General features: G+C 37.7%; 1 protein-coding gene across 1 annotated transcript; it reads right to left on the bottom strand.

Moving 5' to 3' along the window:
• Positions 1-12,704: 12,704 nt before the first annotated feature.
• On the bottom strand, positions 12,705-13,940 carry LOC114195003. Its single transcript, XM_028085402.1, has 3 exons — positions 13,827-13,940; positions 13,281-13,634; positions 12,705-13,160 (listed from the first exon to the last, which is right to left on the bottom strand). Exons 1-3 carry the CDS (start codon positions 13,938-13,940, stop codon positions 12,705-12,707), a joined length of 924 nt encoding a protein of 307 aa, XP_027941203.1.
• Between the last annotated feature and the right edge of the window lie 441 nt (positions 13,941-14,381).

Here is a 14,381-nt window from a genome sequence, read left to right as displayed (position 1 = left end):
AATCACATAAATTTCCTCATACCTCCTTACTCATGCTGTTACCAATTTTAACCTCTTTTCTCTCATCTTCATCCCCAAGATTAAGTATTTCAATGATTTCTTGATAGGGTTTTATTTCTCTGTCTTCTTGTTTCACTAACCTTAACAACTCGGAAGAAGGTTCCCAATCATCTTCATGATCATCATCCATATTATTGATAAGGTGCTCAAAATTAGGAATACTAACATCATTATTTTCAAAACATTCATTGTCATATTTGTATTATTTGGATTTATAAAAGAAAATAAATAGACAAACAAAGTATGTAGTGAAAGCAAACATAATTGAACATCACATTGAATTGAAAACGAAAGATAAAACCAGTCCATAAAGACATCCTAGAATGTTTTGGAGAAAAACAAAAAAGAACAACTAGACAAAAATAAAAACAAGCATTACATTTGATTGAACTTAAACACCACGGGTAAATTCACGATTTTCCAATTATCGATCTGCATGTCGGGAGGACAGGGCTGTACCAAACTAGAACTTCCTTCCCCAAATTCATCTTCAACGGTTGCCACTTGAGTAGCATTGATCCATCCAGCACTACGAAAGCTCTTCTTTAAGTCACAAATGGAGTTCTTTCCTACCCACGGCTCCCGACGCTGCAAACGAGCTAAGCTTCGTTCTTTCTTTTCCTCCATTAGTCTTCTTTTGTCCTCCTTAGTAGGCTTGTACCCCAGGCCATATCTATTCTTGTTCTCAACAATTTTCAGTGAAAATATTGGTCCCTGTCCGACTTTGCCTATACCTTTCCATATTCATAACCTTCTCTCAACATACCCTTGCCATCATCAGAGAGGCACATGACAAATATGGCTTTATTTGAAATGGTTCAACATATGTATTCCCCACAATTTCCAGAGCTTGAAAAGTTGTCTCAAGAGCTTCCTCTGTTGTTTCAATATATCGAGTTGATGAAGGACCACTCACCAGAAAATCTTCCTCTCTTGAAACTGTTACCATCTTATCCCCCATTACATATTTCAACTTTTGATGCAAAGTGGAAGGCACCACCCCTTCAGAATGAATCCAAGGTCTACCAAGTAAACAACTGTATACTGGTTAGATGTCCATTACTGGAAAAGTTATTTGAAATACACACGAACAACTTGAACTGGCAACTCTACTTCTCCTATCACTTCTATTTTGCTACCATCAAAAGCTCTCACAATCATAGTATTTGGCTTCATAGGGAATTTGTCACATGATAACTTCTCCAACGTCACCTTAAGCAACACACGAGCTATAACATGATCGAGACATTTAACAGATACATGAAGAGCCTTATTGTGTCCCCTTCCTTCAACGGGTATCTCATCATCCGAAAAAGTAAGGAAATTATTAATGGTAATATTATTAACAATCCCTTCGAATTTATCCAACGAAATATTTTGCTCAACTTGAGCCCTACTCAGTATTTTCATTAGCAACTTTTGGTGAGCTGTCGAATGCATGAGCAATTCCAGAAGTGAAATACGAGCTGGCATACGATTCAACTGCTCCACCACCTTGTATTCGCATTGTTGTATGAATTTCAAGAATTCACAGGCCTCTTCATCTGATATTTCTTTTTGTTTATCCTTTCCGTAGTCTTCCTGAACTTGTATCATCTTTTCTCCTAATATCTCTTTTGCTTTTTCAATTCCATCATTTACTTTACTTCTTTGGCATCCTTCCTTCCTTAGATCTGGTGGTGTAAAGAAACGACCATTCCTTGTTATCCCACCAAGACCTGATATATTTTCAACAATTGGACCTTCTTGCATAGAAATGTTTTCAACTTGTTGTCCCTCACCTAATTCATGTACTCCATATTTTCATGGAACCGCTTTGCCACTTTCATAAGGAAAAGAGGAGGGTGTTTTTATCACCATGGGTTGCCTTCCTTGTTCCATGAGAGAAGGTGCAGGTCTAGTGAAATGAATCACTAAAGGTTTTGGCGTGGTTAAATTAACCTGTTCATCAGTTTGTGCCAATACCTCCTCATCCTTCTTTCCATGAAAAACTTGTAGGAAATGCTTATCAACTAGATTTTACAACTCTAGCTTGAACTCCACACAATCATTGATAGAATGTTCGGCACCCGGATGGAATGCACATGCATTACTCCGATCATATTCATCTTTTACTACCCCTTGTCCAATAGTGCTTCAAGGATGAATTTAATAGAGCTCCAAATTTCACTCACTTTTCTTACCAACCTCTGCTCCCTTACCTCAATAGCATTAGTTGAAGTCTTCTCATGCCCCGACAAAGGGTTATTTTCAATACTAGGTTTATCTTCTTTGAATGTCAACCACCCTGAATCCATTAAATATTGTACCTTATATTTGAGAGGAAAACAACTTTCTATCGAATGCCCCTTTGCCCCTCCATGGTAGTCACATGTAGCATTTGGATCATAACTCTTGGAAAAGGAGGTTTTTGTGGCTTCATTGGGCAAATTGAAACAAAAGATTTACGAAGAAGCATCTGTAACAACTCTATGTATGTCATAGGAATGGGAGTAAAATGAATAAACTTCCTCTCCCTCCTTGTATTGGTACTTTGACCAGGGTTCTCACTATCACTAGCAGCCGCTTTCTGAGGTTGCAACTGATTGTTTGAAACAGGCTGTATTTGGTAATTAACAGGTGTACGGTTATCCCATGCGGATGCGGCATGAACTTCAACTTTTTTTTTCTTACTTTGATTGAAACCTGGTTTTTTGGTATTTGCAGCCGCGGGTGGGCCATATGCAATTTTACCATTTTTTATCCCAATCTCAATCCTTTCACCAGTGATGATGATGTTCGCAAAATTAGAAGATATATTCCAATTCCCAATCATATGCTCATAAAATGGAGGTTGTAGTGTATTCACAAACATTGTAACCATCTCCTTATCATATAGTGGTGGCTCAACCTGGGCAACTATCTCTCTCTAACGCTGGGCATACTCTTTGAAAGTTTCATTTTTCTTCCTTGTCATATTTTGCAATTGTATTCTGTTTGGTGTTGTATCCATATTAAATTTATATTGCTTTATGAAAGCATCAGCTAGATCCACCCAAGAATGAATATGAGTCAGCTCAAGATGCATATGTAACGTCCTAGCCGAAAATTACTATTTAAAAATAAATAAGAAATATGATTTATAAAACATCACATTTATTCTCGCAATTTCCAAAAAACGCGGGAAAATTAAAAGTTCAACATCGCTTCCGTAGTAATTAAAATCGTACTATTCAGTTATAACAAAACCAAACCATAAAAAAATACAGAAGAAAATCATAATAAAACTGAGTAAATAATCCCATCGTGATCCCCACTCCGTCTCTATGTATCCGCCTGCTCCCATGTAACAAGTTACATGATCATCGCCACACATACACAGATGGGGTGAGCTCATTTAAATAAAACCAAAAACATAAACTATTAAATACAACATCGCATCCTTAAAACCCCGAGTTAGTATTCTTCTCCCTTGTTCCTTACTTCTCCACTTCCAATACTTTCATTAGACGTCTATCATTTCTATACCCTTTAGGTGAGAACGATGATCGATCTTTGCTGCACGAGTGTCTACTCGCCCCTCCGACTACAGGCCACCACTTGATAGTCCACACGTTGGAATAACTTTGCCACAGCATCTCACCGTGACACCAAGTGGAGCTCCCCGAAACAAACATAAAGTTTGTAGCTGTTCCATACTACCAAAACTCTATCAGAATCACTTTGAAGAGGGCAATCACCCGAACCTCGCCGTACGAGCCACAACTCGCACACTCCACTGGACTTCCTAAACCACCAGGCTACAACCTTGAGTGGTCACGTGTTACCCCAATACAAGATTACACTCGTAACTGGGCCCCCAGCCAAAGCCTCGCATCATGAACATCACCTAAAGCTGTGTAGAAACCTTTCCTCGCGCACCATCACTGAACCAAAACTGCTTGGCGCGCATCTCATGTCGCTAGGCACACACTAGGTTCAGACCGCCTGGCGGGCATCACATGCCGCCAGACGTCACGCTCCCCAGAATCATCACTGCACTGTCACCGCCTAGCGTGGGACACGTACCGCCAGGTGCCACGTGCCTGCAGAATCATCACTGCACCGTCATCGCCTGGCGGGGGACACGTACCGCCAGGCGCCACGCGCCTGCAGAATCATCTCTGCACCGTCACCGCCTGGCAGACTCTGTCCTGCCACCAGGCGCCACTCGTCGCCACCGCCTGGCGCACCTGCCCCGCGCCGCCAGGCGCCACCGTGCCATCAGAGTCTCTACTGTTCCATTCCGCCTGGCGAGACCCTCCCTACCGCCAGGCACCACGCGTCAACAGTGGCCACTACCACTGATTTGTGTTCCATCCGCCTGGCGGCTCGCTCGCGCCGCCAGGCACCATGCTTGTAGCGCACTACTACTGGTGTCTCGGCACTTAAACAGATCCCCAAGGGATCCCAATCACACAACACACCAAACTATAGAATAATTAGGACACACACCAATCATAGTTCTATCACTAGCCACTCATACACACCTTTTTAATCACATATATTATAGTCACCAAGATTGCACACACTTCTCCAAATTAACATAAACAATGTAGCCTATTAACTACCCCATCCACTAAACATAATCTTCATATATCCTTACATGTTCATAAACTGAATTGCACCTCACACATTGCACTTGGCATTCTTCTCATTTATTAGCATATCGTTTCATATAAATCTATCTCACTCTCTCTGCCATATTAACATACATTCTGAATTTAACTTACCACATGCACCCAATTATGCTTCATTAGAAGTTACTTGAACTCATCAAAGGCTTATTCATGTATTTTACAAACTCCAAAATCAGCAATATTAAATAATGTATATCTCTAGCTCCATTCCCTCAATTATCACACTTCTACAAGATTTGATACCTCATTCTTGGCCACCAAATTGTTCAAATAAATATCAAATTCCATTTCTTTATTATTATCCCACAGAATACAAATCAACATATGTAATGCATATTATCTCATCTTCTCATTCCCGTATAACCTCCCATACCCAAACAACCTAAGGTTCATGTAATATTCGAAACTACACAGTTATAATATCCAATTCACCATGCAATTATTCACACACCGTAGAATTTCCATTCCAACATCATTACGCCACGAAACCATCATAAATCAGTGTAAAACTGGCAATCCAGCGCACACCGCCTGGCGGGTCTCCTTCGGTCGCCATGCGGTTCATAAAAAGAACCCAGAAACTGACGCAAACGCATGTGCCGCTTGGCGGCAGTCCTTGCGCCGCCAGGCGGTTTCTGGAAAAATCCAGAAAATGCAAACAGAACAAGGACTCACAGATTTTTCATGTCAAACATGACTCAGAACACATCATCATACTATATATAGATAAAACACGCAACAATCATAATTTAAAACAACGAAGGAACTCCCATAACCTGGATTTCCTTCGCCTAGCCGTGACTCTTGCAAGCTCTCCCTTGACACCAATGCCCTCCTTTGCCTTTCCCTCAACTCAGTCCCCCAAAACCTTACTCAAAACTCACCAAAACTCTCAAATTCGTGCTCTCTTTCTGATATGATTTCAGCCTTGCCAAAACTTTTCCTAATACCCTAATTTTGCCTTTTAAATGGTGATTTAAAGTTAGGTCAATAATGAGAAACGAAAATGCAACTTAATTGGTGATTAAGTGCCATTCATTGTCCCATTATGGCTATTTTTCAGCCACCCTTGGCTGCCATGTCTATTAGGGTCTTCCTTTAACCCTTCAAATTCTAAGCCAAAGCTAAAAAAAATAGCCAAAATGAAGTTTAATTTGAGTTTCCCCAAGGTTCGAACCCACCACCTTGCTAATGCCAAATCAATGCTAAACCACTAAGCCAATTCTTGTTTCTTATTAAATAATAAAATTCAAGTATTATATTATGTTGCATCACGACTAACACATATATTTAAAATAATAATAAATAAATACACATTATTGGCATACCTAGGACTCAAACCCAAGTCCTCTCACACAATCAAGTACTCTCAACCACTTGAGCTAATACTTTTCCACATCATTAAGGTTTACAATTAAAGCCATAAAGGCTTCTCTTACCAACATTTATTAAATAATTATTTATTTAATTATTTAAATTTTGTGGGTCTTACAACATATACCAATTCAACGCTGCCCTAGCTAGGCTATCTTGGAAAAAGTGGATAAAAAATTTCTCATCATGAGTATGGCCAGCCATCTTTGGACAGTACATTGTTATAGGGCTCTTTAGGCACGTAGTCCCCTTATATTTCTCAAACTTAGGCACTTTGAACTTAAAGTGTATCACCACTTCAGGGACCAAAGATAAGCCTACAACATCACCGAATCCATAACTTTTATTCCATTCAATAGCCCGTAGTCTCTCTTCCAATATCTCCAACTTTCCCTTGTTATTCTTAGTCAATGAAATCACCTGAGCTAGTGTCTTTTCTTACAAACCCACACCTACAGTCGAAACATGTGGTGGAATCGATACATTAGGATCTGTATAGATTATGATTCCAACTACACTTTCTCTTGGGCGTACTTGGTTCCTAAAATCAACCATCCCAGTTGACACTTGGAACTGCTCATTAGGTAATGAAACATGTATGCTTGTATTACCACCAGAAAACAGATTATTAACTTGCTCTACATACTCTGCCATTGGAGGTGTGTAACCTAGGGGTAAGCCATAAGGTGGAAAATCCTGAGATGATGTCCCTTGACTCACTTGATGATGTGGCAGGTAAATCGGAAGTCCACTTAATACATGAGGATGAAAGCCTAGAGGGTAGGAAGTACCACCGTCAACTGCAGAACTTTCTCCTGAACTCTTCATAGCCCTTAATGCCTCCAAGATCTGACCCATTTGATCCTTCATTTGGCTAATTTCACCCTTCACTTGGCTAATTTCTTCCTTCACTTCCTCATGCGCATTTTCCCAATCCTCCATTGTTTTTGAATTTGCCCGAGTTCTATAAGGGTGTCTTGGAAATTTTGCCATATTCACTTATTGTCACTCTTCTGTTTAATTCAAATGAAATAAGAAGTGCGAAAAAGGAAAAGAAAAGACAAATGCAAACATTCTAGCTAGAAACTATAAAGTTGTGTGAATAACATTGCAAGTAATAATGGAAATTAACACGGAATGAAGTAGTCAATTCATCAGAAAATCCACAATGTTCAGAAGTTCATAACAACAAGAAAAAGAAAGAAAGCATAAACATCAACTTCGAGCTCTAGCCACTATATTTTTCATTTCCCCTACTAGCTTCCTGCAATAACCGAGTAAATCTTCAATTGCTTTTGGTGGATTGAATATAGGCATTGCAATCTCAGTATTAGTTAACACCTTGGGTACATCTTCAATTGCTCCGTTAGCTATAGCTGCTAACTTTGAAGAATATCCTCTCCAATACTCTGCATCTCCCTTTAACTTAGCACATTCAATTATCAATCTCTGATTTTCCTCCTCCAACTCTACCCGATACCAACTCTCTTCAACCATTTTTGCTTCATAAGCCGATATTGTATCCTTCATTTGTCTCTCAAACTCTATGTTCCTATACTGTATATCATTTTCTAACTTCGCTCTATACCAACGTTATTCTTCTAACTTTGCCTCATAAGTTGCTATCATTTTTTTTTGTTTGTTGCTCCATCTCCTTAATCCTAACATGTGCATTACGCAACTTGTTTAATGCCTCCCTTTTGTCTCTTGCCAATTCTTCACATAATGTAATTTTCTCACGTTCAGATAATGCCACTACTTTCTTCTCTTTGCCTCTCAAAAGCTAGATCTTTGTTAGTTGCCTCGAGATCCTGTTGTACTCTGAAGTGATGGTTTCTTTCCTCTCTCTGCTTATTTATTAATACATCACAAGTTTTGATCCTGGCTTCATTGTCATGTTTGAGATCTATATATGTTCATGATGAGCTTTCTGAAGATTATTAACAAAATTAACATTTTTATGCTTCATCTTTTCTATTTCTTCCTTAAGTGTTTTTACTTCCTCACTCTCCACATCTTGTTGTTCTGGCTTGAAGGTAACTGGTTTGAATGGTAGCTTCACCACTTTAACCCTATCGATTACCCATTGTTGATAAGACGTTTTCTCATTTACTACCCATGGCCTAAAGTCTTTTTCTGCACGCATCACACTGGCCCAAGCACTTCCAATCCAACGGAGTAAATCATTATATGTCCCTTCTTCACAGCAATTCCACACTACAACTAAAGCTTCTGGATTTGGTGCACCTTGTATAGGATACCCAAATTGTCTTTGTGCTAAAATTGGATTATAATTAACACAATATTTGGTTCCTATAAGAGGTACATTTGGGTACTCCCAACAGTGTATGATATGTGATCTCTTCTGCCAGGACACCTCTCGTTTGATCATTCCATTATGTAATTTAGCAAAAAAGCATGCCCATTCTTGTGCTCCTTTAGCAGTTGGCTTGTAATTTGGACTGACATGAGAAGTAAACCATTTATATAATACTAAAAAGCAACATAACAACTTCTTCTTAGATTCATAACACATATTCAAATTTCCATAAACATTTGCTAAAATTGTTGTGATTGGATTTTCCGCGGTGATTTTATATGCTACGAAAACATTAATCGCTAAGAGATCAACAAAGTTATCGATGCTTGGAAAATTTTTAACGCCATAAAGAATGAGCGCTAGTATATCCATGAAGGTTTCCCCATGTCTTTATCAGCCAATTGGCGTAGATGCTCTTCTAAAAATCCTTGAGGAATGCCTTTGACGGCTCCCTTTGTAATCATTTTGCCTTCTAACTCTACAGGGTGTATTATCAAGATTCCTGCTAGTGTCGAAAAAGATGTATTTTGCGTTGTATGCTTGTAAGGAATCTTGCCTTCTAATGGTAGATCTAGTATATCCCCAAATTCCTCTACTGTCGGCACTAATTGAAAATCTTTGAAGGTGAAGCACCGGAGCGGCGTATCATAGTATTGGACCAAAGCAGTAATAGTTAGAACCTGAGTATCAATCTCTAGAACATTCAGTAAATTCCTATACTTCCTTCGAAAACTGTTCCTCTGGATAGTCTTCATCTTCCTCACCAACTCTCGAAGATAAGTCAAGTTGCCTTCCTTTGCTCTAATTGACTGCTTCTTTTTTAGTCACTCTGAACCAGAATACTCTCCAACTCCAGATTCCCTATTAATTTCCATACTTCTCTAAGGAAATGACACAACTTTATAATTTTCTACCTATAATGAATACAATGAAAATGTACAAGAAAAAGAAAAATTACAGACTACATGATGCTATGAATAATTTAAATAAAAATAAAAAACAAAATAGGAATTATAGGAATACACATATCCCTTTGCGCCTTATAAGGTTAAAGAACATCATATGATTAAGGTATGTATATGTGCTCACTAGGATAGTTTCTTATTTCCTAAGGATAAAAGGTCACTAGAGGTATGGCCCATTTCACGACATTTCTCACAACAGTTGGTAAATAACACGATATAAGAGTATCAAATGAAGCAAACAGACTCTAGTTGGGGTTCTCACAATACCACTTGGGAAGTACATCCACTATGGCACTACTACAGAATCCCGTTCTAATTCTAAGCTACTCAGACCTGGGTATAAGGTCGCACTCATGTCATGTACAAAATATAAGGTGAGTGTGTGAAGGGAGAAAAATGCAAACCTAAACCCCGCATGCAAAACAAAAAGATCCATACAAAAAACATGTGTTCTACCCTAAGGTTCAATATCCACAAATATGTCATACACCAACAGGAATATATAATATACATAAATCGAGAAGGGAAAAACAAAACATCTAAATTAAACACATCGCTTTCGCATATTCGATTAAATAGGCTTGACTCTTTGGTATCCCTAGTGAAATCGCCATGTGTCCCAACCTAAATCGCGACGGGACGACGAACTAAAAATAAATTGTTTTGAAAATAGAAATTTTGAAGTCGCCACCATAGTTTATTCTGGAAAGCTATGGAAAACCATAAAAATAAAATAAAGTTTGCGAAAACCAAATTTAGGGTCTGGGAGTCGGTTACGCGTAGGGAAGGTATTACCACCCTACGGTGTCTGCCCAAAGGCGGTACCTTTAATTAAATTTGCAAAAGAGATGTGTTTATTTCAAAATATTTATCTTTCCCAAAAGTAAGAAAATAAATTGAACAAATATATTTTTGAGTGAAAAGGACCCGACCAAGATTAACCTTAGTCCTACGTATTCTCATTAAAATGAGAAATCAGGGCTATGTAGTTCTTTATAAAATTGTTTGATTAAATGATTTAATTTTTTAATGTTGTCCTTTGACATATTTGAAAAGGAGTGTCGTGCAACGCGAGCGACCGATTAGACACCAAACACATTTTTTATAACTTATTTATTGAAAAAAGAGTGTCGTGTGACGCGAGCGGTCAATTAGACACCAAAAACAATTTCTAATAATTTTTGCATTTTAAAGGAAAGTGTCGTGCGATGCGTGCGGCCAATTAGACACCAAATACATTTTTATAACCTATTTATTGATAAAAGAGTGTCGTGTGACGTGAGCGGTCAATTAGACACTAAAAGATAAAATAAAGAAAATAACTTTAAATTTTATTTATCCTTATTTGTATCATTTTAATAAAATTACTTTAATTCTTATTTGAATTTTAAAATACATTTATTATTTTTGAAAATGATATGATTGAAATGTGAGATTTAATTAAGAAAAAAGATAAATGAGAAAAAACAAAAAAGATACACGAAAACATGGTGCATAAAGAGAAACGTAGGGTGCATAAAGTAAACGCGGGGTGCATAAAAGTAAATGCGGGGTGCATTAAAGTAAACACATCTTAGCCTAAGAAGAAAATAAAGGAGTGGGGTGTGTGCTTAGTGAAAATGCAGGTACATAAAGTAAAATAAAACTTAATCTAAAGGATGTGGGGTTATTACATTAGGGAGGGCATGAAGTAAATAAATAAACAGAATCCAAATTAAAAGCAAGGGGTGCAAGAATGAATTGTGGTGGTGCGTGAAGAAAAAATTAAATCTATTAACCCTAATTAAAACAAGGGTGGTGCACGAATGAATTATGGTGGTGCGTGAAGAAAAAAAATTAAATCTACTAACCCTAATTAAAACAGGGGTGGTGCTCGAATAAATTGTGGTAGTGCGTGAAGAAAAAAAATTAAATATGCTAACCATAATTAAAAGCTAGGGTGGTGCGCGAATGCATTGTGGTGGTGCGTGAAGAAAAAAATTAAATCTGATAACCATAATTAAAACAAGGGTGGTGCGCGAATGAATTGTGGTGGTGCGTGAAGAAAAAAATTAAATTTGCCCTAAAAATGCACAGCACAAGTTAAACATAAGACCTAACCCTTACTTCATCTTCTTCCTTTCCACAAAACACCATTAATGCCCCAACATGAGACCTTGACCGCCAGCAGCGACGCGGCCAACAACGGTATCGGCCACCATCGTGCCACCACCAACAGCGATGGCAGCCATCTCCAAAATCCAAGATTGTTTCAACTATGACTCACCTCACCTTTGTCGTGACCACCCTAGCAACAACGGTGAGACCATTGCGAACTACCTTTAATAAAGGATTCCAACACCAACCATGGCTGCCCCACGGTTTCCAGAATAACAATGTTCACTGCCGAGCCTTTATTTGTTTGAAGTAATCAAACCCTTTCTATTTCCCTTCTATTTCAGATTATTTAAACTCAATTCTCTTTTATTTTCAATTTTCCAGTTTTAATTCACTGATTAAAAATTTTAGGCAGCATCAGATGAAGGGATTCACAATTCATACCATTACCGCATAACAATAAATAGAATGAGTAGAGCATCGTATAAAAAATTGAAGACTGAAGATTGCGTACCTTATTTAATGTCTTAGCTTTGTTTTTCTATCACTGTTATCCTTTGTTCTTGATTCTGAATGTTGTTCTTTATATTCTTTGTTGCACTTTTGTTTCTATCACTGCTCCATTCTTTTCCTCTTTCTTGTTGTTTGTAGCGTGAACGAGAGTAGAAAAAGTTTATAGCTTCTGTTTTGTGAAATGAAAAGTATCCCCTAAATGAAAAAAAAAATGCCTCTGGAAAAAAAATGAGAACAAGACAAAACCGTGTATATGAATGTTGGTTTCAGTTTTTTTTTCACGATCTGTCCACTTTGTGCCAATGAAGTCATGAATAGCAGTTGAAGTAGAAGTTGAGATAGAAAAAGAAATCGTTCCCTCTAATCCTGCAAACAACTTTTATTTTCAATTTTAATTTTTAATTTGTGAATTTATTAATTAATTAAAAACGAAATTTTTTTTTATTATATAAAAAACAAAAATTATTTTACTCAACGCTTAAAAAACATAAATTAAAAAACTTTTATTATTATATTTTTTTTAACAATTTATTTTAATCCTTTTTTATTTAACACTTATTTTTGAATATATATATATATATATATATATATATATATATAATTTTATTTTATATTATATTATATTATATTATATTATATTATTATTTTATTTATTTCATTTCATTTCATTTTATTTTATTATTTTTATTTTTATTTTTTATTTTTTTTAAAATAATGTTATTCGCTTAGACGAAATTGGGTGCTGACACAATGAAAAGGTTGGAAATCATAAATATGTTCATCAATAACATGATCAATGATATCAACGTGAAAGACAGAGTGATCCTCAGAAGGATGTTTCATGGAATCCATAATATTAAAATGCACCACAATGTCATCAAACTCCATTGATAAAATGTCAGCATGCACATCAATCTTGGTTCGAGTTATCTTTAGAAATGGTCTCCGTAAAATTAGTGGGGCAGAACCACGGGAAAATCTCTCTTCCATATCAAGAATGTTAAAATCAACAGGAAAAATCAGTTCACCAACCCGAACCAAGACATCCTCAATGAAACCGGCAAGGTGGGCAACACTTTTATTTGCCAATTGAATGACTACACCCATCGGTTGCAATGGTCCATGAGACAGAGAATGGAAAATAGACAAAGGCATGACATTAATCGAAGCACCCTAATCAAGCATAGCATTCTCAAACTTATTATTACCAATAATGCAGGGAACACAAAATGTACCTAGGTCTTTACACTTCTCAGGGATTTGAGGAACATATTTACCTATTAGTGTAGATACGTTTCTCCCCATGATGATCCTCTCATTGCCCTTCAGCCTCCTCTTGTGCGTACACAACTCCTTCAAGAACTTTGTATATCTGGGATTCTGTTTAATGGCATCCAACAGAGGTATGTTCACCTCCATCTTCCTGAATGTTTTTAAGATCTCCCTGTCAACCTCTTTCATCTTTTTGCTTGGAATGGCTCTTGAAGGGAAAGGAAGAGGGATGGAAGGTGCAGCAGTATAGATGGAAGGCGTAGGAGTCACACTAGATGTGGAAGGACTGGCTGCATGAGCATCACGCTTTCTCTGAAGTGTGGCAGGGTCGTCTTCCTTTTCAGGTGTGAGCTGAGTAGTGGAAACTTCAATCCTCTTCCCAAATCTCAATGTGATGGCACTCACATTTCACGGATTCTCCACCGTCTGTGATGATAACTTGTCAAAATTTTGAGCCTATGCTTGATTAAGTTGCGTAGCCATCTGCCCCATTTGATTTGTCAAAGTCTGGATTGAGGATCTAATCTCTTGCTGGAATTGCATATTCTGAAGTGTCATCATTCTGACCAACTTCTCCAATGAAGTAGAAGAAGGTGCAGGTGCAACAGGAGCTAGTGTGGGTACAGGTGGAACATGAGCAACTTGTGTAGGCGCAACTCTTTGTTGAGGAAGTGGCTGCATGTTTTGAAACTATTGGTTTTGCTGTTGTTGGTTGCCTTGGTTTCCCATCTCAGATTAGGGTGATTCCTCCATCTTGGATTGTATCTATTTGTTGACAAATCATGGTTTTATTGCTAGTGTTGGGGCCTATTGTTGTTGAAAATATTAGATGTATAGGCTTGAGGAATATCCACGGGTGTAGTAGAAGTAGCCTGTTGTTGCAATGCTAGGCAAGAGTTTGTGAAATGATCAACGGATGTACAAAGGCCACAAACTCTTGCAACTGGAGTTCTCTGATTGGAAGCATGTTGGTTGACCATTGTGGTAAGAGCATCAATCTTGGTCTCCAACTTCTTGGTGTATTCAGCTGCCCCTACATCATGAATTCCTCTAACAACTATGGCATCACTCTTTGTACCAAATTGCTGAGAATTGGAAGCCATGTTCTCGATTAGTTGCCTA

Source organism: Vigna unguiculata, chromosome 8 (assembly GCF_004118075.2).
Source record: "Vigna unguiculata cultivar IT97K-499-35 chromosome 8, ASM411807v1, whole genome shotgun sequence".
NCBI classification, from domain to species: domain Eukaryota; kingdom Viridiplantae; phylum Streptophyta; class Magnoliopsida; order Fabales; family Fabaceae; genus Vigna; species Vigna unguiculata.
This window is presented reverse-complemented; position numbering and strand designations above follow the sequence as displayed.

Coding starts and splice junctions, on each gene's coding strand:
- LOC114195003 (XM_028085402.1), bottom strand. CDS start 13,940: ATGCAGCCACTTCCTCAACAAAGAGTTGCGCCTACACAAGTTGCTCAT. Junction 13,635..13,826: donor CTACTTCATTGGAGAAGTTG/GTCAGAATGATG, acceptor AGATTTGGGAAG/AGGATTGAAGTTTCCACTAC. Junction 13,161..13,280: donor GGATCATCATGGGGAGAAAC/GTATCTACACTA, acceptor ATGCTTGATTAG/GGTGCTTCGATTAATGTCAT.